Genomic DNA, 19,327 nt, shown 5'->3' with positions numbered 1-19,327 from the left:
GTTTCAGAGGAATGACTTGCGGATGTGTGTGCGTGTGAACTTGTGGGCATATAACTCTGCGTGTACTACTAATTAAACGCTTATTATCTGCTGGGCACGGTGCTAAATATTTTACATGCATGATCTCCTCTGACTCTCGAAATGATTCTATGAGATTGGTCCTAAAACTATTCTCATTTTTAAAGAATCAAGATCCCATTTTCACAGAAGAGAAATCCAAGAAACAGCAGTGAATTTTCTCAGTGTTATAAGGAACTGAGCGAGGATTCAAACCATTTGGGTTTGACCCACTATACAACCGTGCAAGTAGGTATGGACCTAGGTCTGGCGAGACGTCTGCTGTCATGAAATATCAACATGGGTAAGTGCAGTGGCATGTTGGTGAATGTTTAACAGCAGGTTCTCAAAGGAAAAAAGTGATTTGTAGTGTTTGTCAATTTCCGTGGCGTCAATATTCTCCCTACAGCAATGTCAAGCTAGAGCATGCTGTCCCTGAATTGGAGACACTGGGAAGAAATGAGTGATACAGACCATATTGATATGCTGTGCTGTACTTAGTCTCTCAGTCGTGTCTGACTTTTTGTGACCCTATGGACTGTAGCCCACCAGGCTCCCCTGTCCACGGGGATTCTCCAGGCAAGAATACTGGAGTGGGTTGCCATGTCCTCCTTTAAAAAGGGATCTTCCCAACCCAGGGATCGAACCCAGGTCTTCTGCATTGCATGTGGATTCTTTACCGTCTGAGCCACCAGGGAAGCCCAAGAATACTGGAGTGGGTACCCTATCCCTTCTCCAGGGGATCTTCCCAACTCAGGGGGAAGACCCAACTGGGGTCTCCTGCATTGCAGGCTGATTCTTTACTAGCTGAGCTACCAGGGAAGCCCCATATTGATACAATACAGTATAATAAATAGCCTCCAGACCATAGATGACAGAAAAAAGTAATAAAATAATAAGGAAGTGATGACTCTTGCCAACATCCGCTGGATCATCGAAAAAGCAAGAGAGTTCCAGAAAAACATCTATTTCTGCTTTATTGGCTATGCCAAAGCCTTTGACTGTGTGGATCACAATAAACTGTGGAAAATTCTGAAAGAGATGGGAATACTAGACCACCTGATCTGCCTCTTGAGAAATCTATATGCAGCTCAGGAAGCAACAGTTAGATCTGGACATGGAACAACAGACTGGTTCCAAATAGGAAAAGGAGTACGTCAAGGCTGTATATTGTCACCCTGCTTATTTAACTTCTATGCAGAGTACATCATGAGAAACGCTGGACTGGAAGAAACACAAGCTGGAATCAAGATTGCCGGGAGAAATATCAATAACCTCAGATATGCAGATGACACCACCCTTATGGCAGAAAGTGAAGAGGAACTCAAAAGCCTCTTGATGAAAGTGAAAGAGGAGAGTGAAAAAGTTGGCTTAAAGCTCAACATTCAGAAAACGAAGATCATGGCATTCAGTCCCATCACTTCATGGGAAATAGATGGGGAAACAGTGGAAACAGTGTCAGACTTTATCTTGGGGGGCTCCAAAATCACTGCAGATGGTGACTGCAGCCATGAAATTAAAAGATGCTTACTCCTTGGAAGGAAAGTTATGACCAACCTAGATAGCATACTCAAAAGCAGAAACATTACTTTGCCAACAAAGGTCTGTCTAGTCAAGGCTATGGTTTTTCCTGTGGTCATGTATGGATGTGAGAGTTGGACTGTGAAGAAGGCTGAGTGCTGAAGAATTGATGCTTTTGAACTGTGATGTTGGAGAAGACTCTTGAGAGAGTCCCTTGGACTGCAAGGAGATCCAACCAGTCCATTCTGAAGGAGATCAGCCCTGGGATTTCTTTGGAAGGAATGATGCTAAAGCTGAAACTCCAGTACTTTGGCCACCTCATGCAAAGAGTTGACTCATTGGAAAAGACTCTGATGCTGGGAGGGATTGGGAGCAGGAGGAGAAGGGGACGACAGAGGATGAGATGGCTGGATGGCATCACTGACTCGATGGACGTGAGTCTCAGTGAGTTGGTGATGGACAGGGAGGCCTGGCGTGCTGCGATTCATGGGGTCGCAAAGAGTCGGACATGACTGAGCGACTGAACTGAACTGAACTGATGACTCTGGAGTATTTATGACATTTGTTTTTAACATAATTTAATTGTAAGCATATAATTTAATGTTAAAAACAATTGCTGTATTTAACAACAATGCTGAAAGTTCAACAACCAGCATTAAACCAGTCCCAGCTCACCACTGGGTGTGTGCCTGTGTAGGTCACACTGCATATATAACTGGTTCATGTCGGAGAACAGCCGTGCGCGCCGGCTGTACTGGACTCACAATGCCGTGGGCAAATGTTGCCAGGCACGTCTTTTGGCATGCACGTACGGGACGTGCAGCCAGCAGAATCTCCAGCTCAGGTGGGGAGCTGCTGTGTGTATGCCGCTCAGAGGACTGGGCTGATGGAAAAGTTCATTCAGGTTTTTCCAAAAAAGCTGTCATGGAAGCCCGCACGAACTTTTTGGCCAACCCAATATAATGTGTCTATTTGTCTTTGTGGGATGACGTCTATGTCGCAACCCGTCTGGACACGTAAGTGCAGCTGTTTGCTACGTTTATAGCTTTGCACGTCGGGGCACAGCTTATGGTGCACACGCACACATTTAAACATGTGTACAGTTGTCTTCGTGTCTTTTTCTGAAAATATAATGGTCAGTGTGTCGGTCGTGTCAGGGTCAGTAAGCACATCTGTCGTGCAGTTATTTATGTTCACAGCTGCTCATTTAACCATACGGTGTGTGGCTGCATGTAGCTATGTCTGTGTGTGATCGTGCGGCATTTTGCTGTATGTCTGAGGCTGGTACAGAAGATATGCGCTTACAGCATCTGACAAAAGCCCTAAGTTGCTGGGACTTCAGTAATTGGCAGTAAATCCCGGGCCTGAGCTGCAACGTGGAAGATCCGTCTTCTTACAGGAAGTGTGTCCTCCCCCTAACCACCACTGGGCGGGCCCACTTTGGCTCCCAGAGCAGGCCCCACCTTTCTAGGTTACATGCCCAGAGCTCTGTGCCCACCCAGATGCTGCCAAGAACCCAGGCGCAGACGTGGCTGCAGACCGGCTCTGTGTTCCAGGGACCCTGTGGCCAGACTTGCATCTTTCCTGGAGAGAGCTCTGGGTACTTACACAGGACTCCTTGCCAAAGGACACTATTTCTTCTTCCCATTTCACAGAAGAAGAAATCCAGGGCTAGAGAGAGAAAGCAGAGTGGTGGGTCTAGAGCCATAAAAGGAGTGAGGGGAGGCCAGGGCAGGTCCCTTCCTCCTCAGCCACTCTGCCTTGTCTCAGGTCTCCTAAGCTTCCCACTCCTGCTCTCTCACCAAGAGGCCTAGAATCTCCTGGCCGAAGTCGTGGGTCAGCAACCGGCAGGGCTGGGACAACTTGTCTGATTGAGGTGGAATCTGGTTCAAGAGACCCAGGCTGGGGTTTGCCTCGCCCAGCTGAGTCCCATGACCTGAGGCTCAGTTTCACTGACTTTGGAGCATCCTGGAATGGAGACTCCTTAAAATCTGCAGGTTTCTGCATTTCCTCTGGCTGAGCAAAAGCACGTGTCACTCTCTGAGCCTTCCCAAGTGCCAGCCCAGATCATCCTAAGGGTTTCACATCTCTTCCACCTTCACCATCACCAGCAGAGACAAAAAAAATCCATTGACAATCCTTCCCAGGGGGTAGGTCATCTCATCTCACAGATGAAGAAACTGAGGCTCTGGTCTTCAGATGGACACCAACTCAATACTGCCCATGTCTTACTTGAGGGCTCCCTGTCACCCCATGGGTCCAGCAATCCCTCCCTTGTCCCTGCTCTAAAGGCACCCTTAGGGTCCAGCCCTTTCCTGAGCTTCTAGGATTACAGAGTGTGTTGGATATTCAAGTCCTGCTTCCACATGTGCCCCTGGATGGCAGAAGGAAGAGGGTTCTGGGACAGGGTCGAAAGGGAGGGGGGACTGCCTGCCAGGCTACCCTCCCAGGCTACCCTCCCCTCTCACCCCACTCTGGGTGAGTACCAGCCCTCCCTATCCCAAGGCCAAGTTTGCTTGGCTAGGAATCCAGCGGCAGCCAACTTGAGGCAAAGATCACGGAAGGATCAAATATTAACTTCAAGCCAGGCACTGAGCGCTCAGGGATCCGCAGGTAGGGCTCCCAGTCCTGATTCTTCTCAACCTCCCGGCTCCGCTGTCCCCGCCGCCGCCGCCGCCGCCCCCGCCCCCAGCCCTGGCCGCCAGCCGGTCCCCGTTTCCCCCTCCCGGCGGGCCCCGTGGGCGCAGCGGCTGCCCGACACCTGTTAGGCCCCCGCCCGGGGCCCGGGCCCCACCCCGCGGCCAAGGAAAGCGAGAGTGGCCAACAGCTCCTGGAGCCTCTAGCCGTGCGGTTGCGGGAACCCAGGCCCTTGGCTCTTTTTGGGTCAGCTCCACTCCCGGGGTGCGGGGGTACACACTGCTCAGCACCCCTCATCAGCTCAAGTTTCTTCCCACTTCTCGGGTCACCCAGGAGTTCTTTCCACCCTTATCTCCGGGTCTCCCGTTCCGCGGTCGCCAAAGCTCCCCCCGGGCTTTTGCACACGCAGAGTCCAGGGGTTCCGAAAGTCCTTTTCCAGCTCCTGTCTCCCATTCTTTCCCGGGCCCCGCACGACCTACCCGAGGGCCCCCAACCCTGCAGGTCCAGACGGACGTGCACAAGAAGCCTTCGGGTCTTCGGGGGCTAGCTCGGTGCTCCCACAACACCACCCCCCCCCCACCTCACCCCCGGCGCCCCGGGGCCACGCACACGCCCACCCTGAGATGCCAGTCTTCCCCCCCGGGCGCGGATCCCAGCCCCAGCCGCGCCTCCCTCGGGTCCCCGAGTCCCGCGCGCGCCTCCCGGGCGCCGGGCCAGCACGCGCCCCCGGGACTCCTCGGGGCTCGCACGCCCCGCGCCTGCCCCGGAGTGGGGAGCGGGGGTTGCAGCCCGAACTCTGCAGCCTCACCGTCTTCTTCCTGGCCACCATCTTCTCCAGCTTCTTGGCGATCCTTAGCAGCTCCTCTTCCTGGCCCATGTTGGCCCGCGACGCCCGGCGGGGCTAGGGGCGCAGGGGCCGCAGCCGGGCTGCGGGGGGTGCCGGAGGCGTAAAAAGGCAGAGGGCGCGCCAGCCGCTCGGGCCCCAAACACACCCGACACACACGCCCGGCGGGGGCGGGGCTCCCCCCACCCCTCGGCCGCGGGCCTCCCGACGTGGGGGAGGGGCGGCGTGCACTAAATATAGACTTCAAGGACTCGCCCGGGCAAAGATTGCCCGCGCCCGCCAGCCCGGCCTCCCCGGGAGAGGGACAAGCCTGCGAGAGCCCGGCCGGTCCTGGAGGGGCGGGGTGGGGGGCCTGGAGCGGAAGGAAGATTCGGGAAGGAGGGCGCTCCGGCGAGTGGGGGCGGCCGTCGAACCGAGGAGGGCTCCTCTCTGCAACCTTTGCAGCTCAAACCCGGCGCACCTACTTCGCGCCGATGCCCAGGTGGAGGCAATTTGGTATACTCGAATCCCCTTATTTTTGCACGATCGTGAAATCCAGTTCTGTCCCATCTCCGTGCTCACTCATTGGCGCACACGGCCTGCGCACATACGCGTGTATCCAGGCCCACCGTGGCCTTCAGTTTTGTTTGTTAAAGCGAGGTTTTGCATTTCTGGTCCCACGACTGCACTCTAGTGAGGATGAGGGCTTGGGAGATCCCTAAGTGCGCCCGACTTTGAGAACTTTGGATCCAGATGCATGAGTGCCCTTCAGGATCTGCACGCTGCCTCCCCAAGGAGATTGGGTCTGGAAACAAAATTGTGCCCCCACAGCTGTGCACACGTCTGTGTTCCTGCGGAAGGACCCTTCCAGTGCCCCTAGCTGACCCACATCCCTTCCTAAAGGAGTGAGTTTAATTGATAGAAAATGATCTTTGCGTGTGTGCAGTGTGTGTGTGTGAGGGTGTTTATGGGCCTGGAGGGGAATCAGGGAAAATGGTTCACAGTGTGTGGGGTGTGGGGAGTTGTAGCTGGGGGTGTTCAAGGGAAATCTCCAGACTTTCCTGAAAGAACCTCAGAGAATGGATGACTGAGTGGACTCATCTGGCTTCTGATGACAAACTGAAATTAAAATACATGATCACAGTTCAGGCATATGGAGTCGGGTGGCCATTGAGGATCTGGTATCAGACACATCTCTGCACCATTCAACACTTGAACTTTCAGGACTTGCCTGGCAGTCCAGTAGTTCAGACTCTGCTTCCACTGTAGGGGACATGGGTTCGATCCTTGGTTGGGGAACTAAAATCTCATATGCCATGTACTGTGCGGCCAAATAGAAAAAAAAAAAAAAAAAAAGATTAAACAAAACCCTTAAGCTCTCTTTGAGCTGTACCAGCTCCAAGAACATCACCAGAGTGCTCAGAACAATACCTGCCAGCTGCAAACCTTTTTGTCTCAAGGTCTCCCCTTGTAATTATGCAACCATTTTGGATCGCAACCAATCTTTACTTCATAAGCACCTTTACTTCTGGCCAGCTGCAATTGTAATTCCTGATAAATAGCTCATGTAACTGACTATAACTTTGCCATTTTCTCCTTTATACGCCTGCCCCATTTTGAAGTCCTGCAGAACACAGTTCATGCACTTCTCCAGGACTACAGAGCTACTAAAACCCAAATAAAAAAACTTTTTTCCCAATCAATCAGGTCTCCATTTCTAAAATTGGGCTAAAACTTCTAACTGCTGCTGTGTGACCTGGGACCAAGGTAGGAAGGGGTGGGTTTTTCATTCATTCAACAGATACACACTGAATGTCCAAGCAACGAACAAAATAGATCTAGTCCCAGCAAGCTTGAGGCAGTATCTGGGTAAGAAAAACCTTAAAACAAATGTGGACACCATCACTTCTGTGTTATCACAACTAGGGTGAGGGTCAGGAAGTAGAGGATACTTTACAGACATATCTGAGGGGTTTTATACCATGTGGCATGTCATGTTCTCTGAAGAAATGACGTTTAAACTTTGGGCGGATGTACTCAGTGGGAGTTGGTGGGTCGGAGGAGGAGAGTTTTGCAATAAGAGAAGAGGGACTTCCCCGGTGGTCCAGTGGCTAAGACTCTGTGCTCCCAATGTAGGGCGTCCAGGTTCGATCTCTGGTCAGGGAGCTAGATCCCACATGCCACAAGTAAACAAATCCCCCATGGTGAAATGAAGATCAAAGATCCTGAGTGCCACCACTAAGACCCAACTCTTTGTGACTCCATGGACTGTAGCCCACCAGGCTCCTCTGTCCATGGAATTCTCCAGGCAAGAATACTGGACCCAGCACAGCCAAATAGATAAATACTAAAGAAAAAAGAGAGAGAGAGAACAAGAAACATTCATTCATACGTGTATTTACTGAGCGCCTACTAGGTGCCATGCACGTTTAGCCTTGAACATCCCGAGAGGTACAAATCAATTCTGCTGGAATTCCAAATGTGCAAAACTTATGAAAAGGAGAGTGTTTGGCCTGTCAGGGTTAAAGGAACTGAGAAACTGCTGTGGCCACAGCACAGAGGTGAGAGGTGTGTGCAGAGGGGGAGCGGCCTGATCATAAAAAACACTATGAGCCACTTTCAGGGTTTATCAACCCAAGCATGTCCCTCTGGGTTGAAGAGACAGCTGTCTGCAATTACTTACGACTGGTCTTTTTAAAAAAGCAGATTTGAGTTTTCTCAAATCTCCACCCAACTCCCACTGTGAATTAACTGACATCAAAAGAAGCCAAGACCTTCATCAGGGCTTGAATGGACGCTAAGAAAACATCAAGTCCTACCCTTTCTTTGTACAGATGGGAAGATTGAGACCCAGTGAGGACTACGATTGCACTGCTTAACCGTTACCAGTTAGTACCCACTACCTCCCCTCTGCCTACCCATCCACCGTGGAGGTCAGGTCAGTTCAGTTCACTCAGTTGTGTCTTGGCGACCCCATGGACTGACCCCAAGGCCTCCCTGTCCATCACCAACTCCCAGAGTTTACTCAAACTCATGTCCATTGAGTCAATGATGCCAGCCAAGCATCTTGTCCTCTGTCATCCCCTTCTCCTCCTGCCTTCAACCTTTCCCAGCATCAGTCTTTTCAAATGAGTCAGTTCTTTGCATCAGGTTCCTAAACACATCTCTGACAGCTTCCTGCATCTGACTGAAGGCTTCAGAGCAGCCAGGAAGTTGAGAATTAAGAACTGGCACTCCTAGAAAGGACCCCTGAACCAGTGAGAGACTAGAGTTGGGGGTAAATACACCAGTCCTTCAGTCTCCATGGGACAACTTGAAGGCATGTTCTAATTAATACAATCTGTCAGAAGTTCCCTTCTTTTCTCACGGTGGTAACTCATTAACACACCCTTTACTGCTCTTTTCCTTCTTTTTAAAAATATGTGTTTATTTAGGGGACTTCCCTGGTGGTCCGGTGGCTAAAACTCTGTGTTCCCAATGCAGGGGGCCAGGGTTTGATCCCTGATCAGGGAACTCAATCCCACATGCCACAACTAAGACCCAAGGCAGCCAAATAAATAGGTAAATGTATTTAAAATATTTCTTTCTTTAGCTGCACCGTGTCGTAGTTGTAGCATGTGGGATCTTCGTTGGGGCGCGCGGGCTTCTCTGGAGTCTCTTCTCTCTAGTTGCGTGTGGGCTCTGGAGCACATGGGCTCAGGAGTTGTAGCGTGCATGCCTAGTTGCCCTGCAGCACGTGGCATCTTAGCTCCCCGACCAGGGTGGAATCCGCATCCCCTGCCTTGGATGGCAGATTCTTGACCACCGGCCCATCAGGGAAGTTCCTCCTTCGCTGTTTTTTGACTTTCTGTTTCCCTGCTCCCTCGTTGTGCTTCCTAGGATGATCTCACAAATAAACTACCCTCTCCAATCTTTGTCTCAGGGGAGATGAAGTCGAAGCAGGGACTGAAGCAGAGCTACACTGCAGGTCTCCAGACTCCCAGGCCAGTGCTCTCCCTCACACCGTGTTTTCCCAGCCTCAGCACTATTAACATTTTGGAAATTCATTATTTTGATGGGCTGGCCTGTGAACTGAAGGATGTTAAGCAGCAGCCCTGAACGCTAGCCACTAGATGCCAGCATCACCTTCCAGTCGGGAACAGTAAAAGATTTCTCTGCCTTGCCATATGGCCTTGGGGGGAGAATCACTCTGGTCACCATCTACTGCTCTGCACCAGGCTGTCCCTTTTCCAAGTCTAGAGCAAGAATTCCAAGCCCTAAGAATCTCTCCCCTTCCCTATGGCTCTTGAGAGCACATAAATGATACCACTGAAATTTACTCCAAAAAATCCTTTATTAGAGATGAGTGAAATAATAACAGATCTGAGATGAATAAAACCAGTCACTGGGGGCTCTGAAGACAACCCTGCTCCTGTGGGATCACAGACTGGCCGGGTCTCCAAGGTAAACAGCCCAGCCTCCCTGGCCAGGCTGCTGTGTTGGCCACTGGCATCTTCCAGCCGCCCTCGCTCATCCCGGTCCACCCTGCCAGGGCCCAGTGCCCAGCGCCCACAGAACTGATGTGTTAGAGACTGATGATGGTGTAGGTGTATCTGTTTTCCAGTATGGGCCTGAAAGCGATGGTGGGATTTCTGATGCTAGGAAGCAGAACCTTTAAGTCTCCACCCTCCATTTCTATCACTCTCCTTTCTCCTTTCTTGGCCCTTTGCTTCCCCCAAGACTGGAAGGCTCCTGAGCTGACTGAGAGAAACAGGAGAGAAACGATGATAATCATCCTAGACCACGCCTTTCCTTCTGGCTAAATCAAGGAGAGTAGGCAAATCGGGGGTGAGCCCTACCCTACCTCCTTGCTGGGGATCTAGCAGAGGTCCACAGCAAGGCTGTGCTGTCCCTCAGAAGGAGTGATATTTAGAATATTTATTTAACAGCCAGTACAGCATGGGCATTGACCAACCAGGATGGATGCAGGCGGCAGACAACTGGAATACCATTCGGGTGTAAGCCAGCTGATCGTCAGTCTGCCCCTGAGCCCAGAAGCATCCTCTGGAACGGCCCTGCCCATTCCCAAGCCTAACTCTTGGGACCAGCTGCTGGGAAAGGGACCTCAGCTGCAGGACCTGTATCTTATTCCTGTGGCCTCTGCAGTGCCTGGCTCAGGAATGGACAAAGAGCCAGAACTCAGTCAAAGAATACTAGGCTAATGAATGACTGAGAAGACAGTCCCTAGTCTGGCAGAATCCCTGGCCTATAGAATGATGAATGTGAGCTAAAGTCCCCCAGACTGATGGAAGAAACATAGTCCTGCTCTGATGAAAGATTTAGGGTTCTGCAGCTGGAGCTAAGTCAGGAGCACTAGGGTCCAGACAATAGGGTTCCCTTGTCCCTGGCAGGTATGAGATAGAGGAAAACAAACCACCGTCGGCCCTAACACAGAGGGCCCAGTGTTCCTGGCAGGGGCAGGGGCTCACAGCAAGGAGGAAGGCCAGCCACAGAGGCACAAGGGACAGAAAGAGCAAGACCCCAGGGCATGAGCACCTCAGCTCCTGTCTGGTGAACTGAAGTCCTAGCTCTTAATGCTGGGCTTCAGCACAAGGGTGGTTCAGGCATGCAAGGGCCAGCAAGGAGCCAGTCCTGCAAAAGCTGCACAGAGCTCGGCAGGAGAACCCCAGTCCTCGAGCCGTCTCCTTCAGGGAAGCCGACCTGGGGAGGAAAGGATGAAAATTGATATCTTCTAAGCACTGGGAAGGGCAACCCACTCCATTATTCTTGCCTGGAGAATCCCACAGACAGAGGAGCCTGGCAGGCTACAGTCCATAGAGTCACAAAGAGTCCGACACGACTGAAGTGACTTGGCACGCACACAAGCACTTATTATATCCCAGCTGTTTATCTCACTCAGTTTCAAACAGTTCTGTTGTAGGTAAATGAAATTATCATGAATGAAATACCCAATTTTAGAGAATGAAACTGAGGCTTGAAGAAGTGAAACACCACTTCTCCAAGACCTCCACACACCAAAGCAGGTCCTTATTCTCACATCTCAACAATGAGCATCAAGCGGGTAATGCACGATGGTGGCCATAGACACACATTCGTGACTGGTGCCTGCCTTTGGTGGACTGAGGATGACGATTCCCCAGAGAGACCCAGTTCCTCCCATCCCTTACTCTCAACACAGACAACTGATGCCATCCCTGGTGAATCCCCAGGGGAACCAGGAACAGAGGTGGCTTCCTTCTCGGCATGCTTGCCTCTGTCCTCTGCCCACCCCAAGGCTCCTCATCTAAAGATGTATGATTGTTCGAGACTCTAATTCAGCAGGGAGAAGCTGGATTAGGGATGACAGTTCTTGCCGTGCTATCACAGCAAGAAGATGATAGCACATCCCTGAATGCCTAGAAGTTTCAGCAGATTCTAGGAGACTCCTGTGCAAGGGGAGAGTCCAGCAAACCAAGGGCTGGTACCATAATCCTACCCTAATCCTAATCCTAATCAGCCACCTAATTAGCCACCCTAATCCTACCTCGTCTGCAGGGAAGCAGCACCCCTTCTCAGTGATCAGGCTGGCTGACACTGCTTTGCTTATCCTCCCCAGGGGAGCAGCCAGAACTTGGGCCTCGCCACCTCTGCCGCCTCTCAAGGCCACCGCTCTCCCCAGCTGCACCCATCAAGGGCTGCAGCAGGGAGGAGGACCATGAGGAAAGGGACTGGCCAGACGAAGGCTGCCCCCCAGTGCTGGAGAGAGATCTCCTGCCCGAATACACTCACTCTTGACCAACTCTGCCTCCCAGGCACCCTGTTGTGCATGCATGCCTGCTCAGTCGCTCAGTCGTGTCCAACTCTCTGCAACCCCATGGACTGTAGTCCACCAGGCTCCTCTGTCCCTGGGATTCTCCAGGCAAGAATACTGGAGTGGGTTGCCATTTCCTACTCCCAGGAATCTTTCCAACCCAGGGATTGAACCCATGTCTCCTGCATTGGCAGGTGAATTCTTTGGCACTTCGTCACTTGGGAAGCCCAGGCACCCTGTCACCATCCTGCAAACCGCATGTCCTACCATCACGTTCCTTCCGGGTACAGGCTGCCGGGCTGAGCGACACTCTTCCAGGCTCCGCCCCCTCGCCGATAGGATCGCGTGCTCTCGGAGCTGGAAGACAGGGAAAGGCTAACGTGACCCCCGTGCCCAGAGAGCCCCTTGAAGTTGGGGGAAAAGGCTCAGGGAGAGAGCGAGGCTGGGGGCTTGGGATGGCTGGGTAGACAGTCCATGAGGCCCCCAGGCCGAGTCCATCACAGGCCTCAGAGGCCTGGAACTGACCTCCGCACTGGAAATTTCCTCATGTCTATTCCCCAAACTCCAAACTGAAAGGGTCTGCAAGGAAGGCAAGACTGAATCCTGGGTTGGAGGTGGGGACAGAGTGAAGACCCCACTGTGAAACCCCAGAACAAGTACACAGGTGGGACAAGGCCTTCGCTCTTCCAGCCTGAGCCCCAGACTCAGGAGCAGATGTGTGAAGGGGGAAGAGGTCCAGTCGCCCTCCACTTAAGGTCTAGCATTTCCACATCGTTCATGGGCCTCAGAGCTGGGAGGCATCTCAGGCTTCAGGCAGGCACCCTTTAGAGGTGGGGAAGTAAATGAAGGCTCAGAGAGGTCTGGAGACTTGGCTATGTTGCACAGCCGGGCTTTCACCAACCTGAACCTCACTGGGGGATACATCTCTGCAGGGGAGATTCCAGATGTCAGGCTGGGGCGGGAGGGGCCTTGGGGCTCGCAGGGGCCCTCTTCAGAGCTGGGTAGGGTTTCATTGGGACCCCCAGGTTCCACAGGGCTTGTGAGGCTGGAGGAGGAGGAGGCTGGGCTGCTCAGGTTCTCAGAGGCCCCAAGGGACTCTGAGCTCAGGCTAGGAATTTCAGAACGATCTGAAATCAGAAGTGATAAAGCCTGTCTTCATCACTTATGCAAAGGAACTGTTGACCTTGGGGACCTATCATGGTTCTCTCCCAATTCCCCACCCCGCCACCTACCTCTCCGGCACTTAACTCTTCCCCATCATGCTTCAGTCTCATGGCTCACACTGTTCACTGTTTTGCTTCTGCTCACACCCTCTCCTCAATCTGGACTCTCCTGCTCATCCTTCAGGCTCAGCTCTGATGCTGCCCCCTCCAAGAAGCCTTCCTAACCCCCACACCAATCCTAACAGGGTCAGCTCCCTTCCTCTCCTGAGTTCCCAGAACAAGCTTGTTCATTCATTCAACCAAGAGTTCTTGACAACAGCCAGGCACTGTGCTAAGTGCTGGAGAAATAGTCAGCAAAGCTTGCTTCTTTCCTTTTGGGATTTATGTCCTATGTCACACTATGCCTTATATTATAATGAGCTGCTGCTGCTGCTGCTGCTGCTAAGTCGCTTCAGTCATGTCCGACTCTGTGCGACCCCAGAGACGGCAGCCCACCAGGCCCCCCTGTCCCTGGGATTCTCCAGGCAAGAACACTGGAGTGGGTTTGCCATTGCCTTCTCCAATGCATGAAAGTGAAAAGTAAAAGTGAAGTTGCTCAGTCGTGTCCGATTCGTAGCGACCCCATGGCTGCAGCCCACCAGGCTCCTCCGTCCATGGGATTTGCCAGGCAAGAGTACTGGAGTGGGTTGCCATTGCCTTCTCCTATAATGAGCTAGCCTCCAGTTTTTATCTCCCTCTCTAGACTGCGTCTCAGTAGACCCCAAGGGACTTGAGATACAGTGGATGCTCAAAACATTCTTCCAAAAAAAAAACAAAACAAAACATTCTTCCCTCTCTTTTATTTAAGTGAAGCACTGAGGAATCTGGAATAAGACATACCTGGGTTTGAAGCCCACATCAGGGTTTAGCTGTGGGATCTTGGGCATGTTACTTAACATCTCTCTGCCTTTACCTATAAGGGGCAGATGATAACCCCTACCTGCCAGGTGATGGTGAGGATAACATGGACTAACACAACGCTCTTAGCTCAGTCCCCCAGCACATAGCAGGCCCTCAATGAATGGCATGAGAGAATTTTTCTGGGCAACCAACCATACCTCCACTGGCATGTCCCACACGCCCTTGGGCCATGGTCCGAGAAAGGTTTTTGACCGGCAAAGGTGGGGGGCAATCCTCACTCTGGCTCTTAGGGGCAGCTGGTCCCAGGCTGGTGATGGTCTCATAGGTCTTGTTGCTGATGTCCAGCCTCCCACTGGTCCAGCGGGCCTGGGCTGGGGGCTTCAGTGCACAGCGCTGCTGGGGCAAAATGGTGATAGGAAAGATGGCCTTGGTTCCCCGTGCTCAGCCCCACCCCTCCTCACCTCAGGGCCCATCTGACTCTTCCCTTGGGCTGTCTGGAGACCCGAGAGGCTGGGACGCACCTTCTCTTCCTCATCCTCCTCACTGTCGGAGCCAGGCTCTGTGGAAATTCCCCAGGCGTAGTCCAAGTGCAAGGGGAAGGTGAGGGTCCCGGCCTGGGCCTGCTCCAGCTGCCAAACACAAAGCCTTTGTAGTTCAGAAGGCCAGGGGCTCGGTGGAGAGAGACGAGGGGTCAGGGCTCCCTCTCCTTCCCTAGATCTCACCAGGTTCTCACACTCCTTGTGCTGCTTCCTCCTGGCTATGTCCAGAGCTGTCTCTCCTGCCTCATTCACTGGGAGGGATAAAGACAGCGGTCATGGTTAGGGTCAAAGAGGCATTATAACATAGAGGTTAAGATGAGTCTTGGAATCAAAACTGTCTAGGTTTTAATCTTGGCTCTGCTACCTCATGGCTGTGTGACCATGGACAAGTGACTCAACCTCTCTGTGCCTTAACTGTCTCACCTATAAAGTGAGTATGATACTAACTACTGATGAGGTTGTTGTAAGGATTAAGTTAATGGACATAGAAAACCTGGCACATTATCAGGTGCACATTAAACAGTCAATTGTAGCTATTCTAAGCACTATTATTCAGATTTAGTTAATGTTTACTTGACTAGGTACTTTCAGAAACATTTTATTTTATCCTTTTAGCAGGTCTACTAGGTCAGTGATTGCATGCCCATTCTACAGATGAAGAAGCTGAGGTTCAAGAGATGAACAGACAAACTCCAACATCACAAAGGCGGTCAGAAGCAAGCCAGGGTAAGAACCCAAGTCTGTCTGCGAAGTCCATTTGCAGTGCTTGGACTCTCCAAGTGCTCTGTGTCTGGGAATAAGGCAGGAAGTCCGCCACGAGGGGTAGCCAGGAATGGGGGGTTGATGGAGGAGTTGTCGAGCCCCACCTGTGGCCACTGAGGCTCTCCCTTTCAGCAGCAGCTTGAGGCAGTCGAGCTGGTTATAGAAGACAGCGCAGTGGAGGGCGCTGTTCCCATCAGCAGCTTTGGCATCCAGGTGACCACTGCGGGTGTCGGGGGGTCAGGGATGTAGGGAGGTAGGAAGGGAACAGACAGGTGAGGGGGTCAGAGTCAGGGGCAAAAGAGGGAGAGGAAAGGAGGGAGGAGACGGGGAGAAGAGGAAGGAAAGGGGAGCGTGAGGAGGTGGGCAGGCGGGCAGGAAGGTTCTCACCCATTTTGGATGATGAAATCCACCAGGGGCAGGGAGGCCTGGTTGGCGACTCTGACAGCCAGGTGCAGGGCGAGCTCTCCAGGTGCCTGAATACACGTCCACACCTCTGAGTTTCCCCCAGTTCACCTGCCCCCACAACATTACCCTCTTGAACGCTTGCTGCCCCCTGACACCTCCAGATATGAGAGTGCCAGAACCCCGGTGAGAGGAGACTGAATGGGGAAACCTCAGGTTTCAGAGCGGGGTACAAGGCCATTCCTTCACTCCTTCCTTCAGTGGTTCTGCCTCCTCCTCCCCCAGGAGAAGGTGTTTCCCAAACTTGGTTCTTGGCTCTGCACTCCTCTCTCTGCTCCTCCTTTTCATGACCCCCAAGACCACAAATAACCTTGAGCTTTCAGTTATCATTTGCATGTAAGTTGCTCCAAATTCTTATCCTGTCTAAGTGCTGCACCCACCCTGGCCCCTGGACAGCTCCACCAAGATATCAGGCAGAAGGCTCAAAGACAAGGCACCCAATTACTGATGCCCAATTAGTGTCCATTTAATCTTTCAAAAGTCTGTGTTATCCTTTCCTTCCCAGCTCACATGATATTTGTTACTAGAATCACCAATGTGATGGTCTTCCCCTGCTCTGATCTCATCACTCCTACCCATTTCTAAAGCTTTTCAAGAAAAAAAGAAAAGAAAAGATTCTAACATTTATTGCATATATTATGCACCAGGCCCTTTCATACATGACTTAATTCTCACCTCAACCCTGTGGGTGCTATCATTAACCTGTTTTACAGATGAGGGAAAAAAGACTCAGAGAAGTTAAGTAACCTGCTCAGGAGCACACAGCTAGGAAGACAGAGCCAGGATCTGGCCTTAAGATTGCCTGACTGAAGCTGCGCTCTCCCATTTACCCCTCTGATGGTAGGGTTTGAGCAGATGTCAGAGGTGGGGCACAGGCTTCTCTGGTGGCTCAGATGGTAAAGAATCCACCTGCCAAGCCAGGAGAGCTGGGTTTGATCCCTGAGTCGGGAAGATCCCCTGGAGAAGGGAATGGCAGCTCACTCCAGTATTCTGGCCTAGAGAATTCCATGGACAGAGAAGCCTGGTGGGCTTGAGTTGCAAAGAGTCGGACACGACTGAGTGACTAACACACACATACACACACAGAGGTGGGGGCAGGGGGCAGTAATAATAGCCAGTCCTGGAGGAGGACAGGGTGTGCTAATTGTGTCTGGGTTGTAAGTGGTCCTTGGAGAAGGTTCTCACCTGCCCCTCGGGCCCTGGCAGTGGCTGTCCAAAGTCCTGCCCATTAGCGAAGGCCTCCAGCACAGACAGGAGATCCCGGTTGCAAATGGCTGTACAGAGTCTCTGAGGCTCAGGGGTGGACCTCCGGGCAAACCTGTGTTCCACATACTTGGCCACAATATAGTCCCTGCGGGCGCTCCTGCCAAAAATAACCGCGGGATGTCAGAGCAAGGACTGTTTCCACCCAGTTGACCCTTGAGACCATCCCACATGTCCTGGACTCTTCCAGACCGAAGCCTCCTCTTTCCCCAGGCTTCTCCCTGGGCTCTGGGGAAGCAGAATTTCCCCGGCCGGCATCCGCCCCCATCTGAGAATCTCCTTACATGTCACTCTCAGCGGAGGGCTTAGGGCCGCCGTGCGAGGGCAGCTGGGCCTCCATGACCTCATTGAAGCGAGTGTTTCCGATGTTCAGGGCCAGCTGGGTTCGCGGGAAAGTGATGGGGTTGAGACCCGGAGCTTAGGATAACACCCACCCCTGGAGGACTGAGCCCCCAGAGGTCCCGCCCCTCAGGCTCCCTCCTGGTCCAGGCCCCGCTCCTGACCATCGTCTTTCGGGCTTGTCTGGATCCGGGCCCCAAATCGGCCGGGCCTCACCCAACCCCACAAGCTCCAGCGGAGCTGAACCAACAGGCCCAAGCCCCGCCCCCTAACCAGGCCCCGCCCCAAACCCCATCTGGCCCCGCCCCACCCCGTCCTCACCAACAACTCCGAGGGGCCCAGCAGGTCCAAGGTAAGGGACTGTATGCGTGAGAAGCGCACGCCCAGCTCGCGGTGGACGCCCGAGCACTGGATGCAGGTGAGCACGCCCAGGTTGGTGCTGAGCCAGGTGGGGTCTGCAAAATAGAGGCACTCGTGCCTCAGAGGCGTGGGCCCCGCCCCTCCACTTCCACCCGCTTCTCCTCGCCCCGCCGCACCTGCAGCCCCGCAGTCGCAGCACTGGCCATTCCCGGGCCTGCTCTTGACCTCGGCGATGAGCAGTTTGGTCAGGTCCTGGGGCTCCCCGTCCAGCCCGGCGGCCCCCCAGGGCCCCGGGCCGCTGCCGGGCTCCCCGAGGAAGGCACTGCTCAAGGCTTCGTCCTTGCTGTTCTGCAGCACTGACACCCACCTGCGGAGCCGGGCGAGCCACAGCGTGGGGATGACGCCGCCGGTGATTGGGGGGGGTGGTGCTTCTGTATCAGGCCGGAGGCTGCCCCCCTCACCCCCACCCCTTGGCTGGACTTCAGGGGGCACTCACGCCTCACACTCATGTTCGTCCTCCGCCTGGAAGTGGTACGTCCTGTTGTCTGTGGGGAAAGGAGAGGTTGTCTGGGCCACAGGGATCCTGCTGGCCTTACCTCCCTGGGCCCGAGAAGATGTCATCCCAAGTGCTGAGTCCAGAGGGAGCTTTTGTCCCTGTGGGGCCAGGCTTGGTTAGGCTACCAGGGGAGGGTGATGACAGTGGCCAGCAGAGGGGGCAGTTTCTCAGCAGTCTCCAAAGTCCAATTCCAAGAAGGCCCCTCTGTGTGAACCAGCTTCCAGGGTCAGGTGCCGTTTCCCAGGGCACAAGACCCCCCTCAGCCCACAAGCAGAGTATCCTCTGAACCTACAACCACCTTCCCACTCAGCCCCAGGTCCACAGCCTCCCTTCTGGTCTTCCTGGCCTGTCCCTGTCCCCGCGCCCCCACCCGCCTGCACCAGCTGCCAGATGGTTGGGCCCGAGGTTCTGCCCTAATCACGCCATTTCACTGCTCCAAGGTCTCCTGTGGCTCCCTCCTTCCAGGAAAGAAGGTCCAAATCTTTAAGAGGTATTCCCAGGGACTTCCCTGGTGACCCAGTGGCTAAAAATCCACACTCCCAATGCAGGAAGCCCAGATTCGATCCCTGGTCAGGGAACTAGATCCCACATGCTGCAACTAAGACCTAAGCCAAATAAAAACAATAAATAAAAAAAGAGAAATTCCCAGGCTTCATCTCCCACTGCTCCTATGTGAACCCTGCACCCTGGCTAAACTGGTGGGCCCACCCTCCTGTTTCCATGCCTTTCGCCACACCAGGTCCTGTCTCCCGAAATGTCCTTCCCTAGACTTGACGTTCTGGGTTCTTCAAGGTCAGACTCGAGAGCTCTCTCCTCCCAGCAGCCTTTCCTGATTCCCCCATGGCAGGGTAGGACTTCTGTCCTCTAATCTCTGAGGGGGCTCTATCTGCACCGCTCTTCTGGACACTTCCCATCCCCTTGTAGTCCTGGGTCTCCACATTACACCCCTGCCAGGCAGAGCTCCCCAAGGACCAGATCTAGGGCTTTCTCAGCCTGTGCTGGCCCCCGTGAGATGCCTGTCACCAAAGACTCCAAATGATGAAAATGGAACATTTTTAAGTAATAATAATTTTGAAAGCCAAATTACCCAAATCCATTTAAATATATTTTACAGAAATAATCATATTCAGAGTGGTGCGTGAATATATTTTGGGC

At 53.0% G+C, this 19,327-nt stretch overlaps 2 protein-coding genes and 1 long non-coding RNA gene across 6 annotated transcripts in view; 1 reads left to right on the top strand and 2 right to left on the bottom strand.

Moving 5' to 3' along the window:
- Positions 1–5,216, bottom strand: part of TCEA3 (transcription elongation factor A3) — a 45,771-nt gene extending 40,555 nt beyond the window's left edge. For 2 of the 4 annotated variants that reach the window (XR_009490746.1, XM_059875197.1), the window contains exons 1-2: positions 5,024–5,216; positions 3,187–3,249 (exon numbers count right to left, since the gene is read on the bottom strand). Coding sequence is in view for 3 of the 4 variants with exons in the window: in XM_059875197.1 (XP_059731180.1) it covers positions 3,187–3,249; positions 5,024–5,092 (132 nt within the window). In the remaining variant the exon portion in view is untranslated. 4 annotated transcript variants of the gene reach the window in all.
- Positions 3,796–18,301, top strand: LOC132343457 (uncharacterized). Its single transcript, XR_009492288.1, has 3 exons — positions 3,796–4,191; positions 15,046–15,156; positions 17,971–18,301. It is a non-coding gene; the product is annotated as an uncharacterized lncRNA (long non-coding RNA).
- ASAP3 (ArfGAP with SH3 domain, ankyrin repeat and PH domain 3) overlaps positions 15,013–19,327 on the bottom strand; it is a 44,422-nt gene continuing 40,107 nt past the window's right edge. Inside the window, exons 13-19 of the mRNA NM_001083446.1 lie at positions 18,113–18,161; positions 17,793–17,983; positions 17,578–17,711; positions 17,202–17,296; positions 16,840–17,017; positions 15,580–15,665; positions 15,013–15,412 (exon numbers count right to left, since the gene is read on the bottom strand). Of these exons, the coding sequence (NP_001076915.1) occupies positions 15,079–15,412; positions 15,580–15,665; positions 16,840–17,017; positions 17,202–17,296; positions 17,578–17,711; positions 17,793–17,983; positions 18,113–18,161 (1,067 nt within the window). The 3' untranslated portion in view covers positions 15,013–15,078. The remainder of the gene's footprint in view (positions 15,413–15,579; positions 15,666–16,839; positions 17,018–17,201; positions 17,297–17,577; positions 17,712–17,792; positions 17,984–18,112; positions 18,162–19,327) is intronic.

Source organism: Bos taurus, chromosome 2, assembly GCF_002263795.3.
Source record: "Bos taurus isolate L1 Dominette 01449 registration number 42190680 breed Hereford chromosome 2, ARS-UCD2.0, whole genome shotgun sequence".
Classification (NCBI taxonomy): domain Eukaryota; kingdom Metazoa; phylum Chordata; class Mammalia; order Artiodactyla; family Bovidae; genus Bos; species Bos taurus.
The sequence above is the reverse complement of the archived record's forward strand: the minus strand, read 5'-3'. Positions and strand labels throughout refer to the sequence as shown.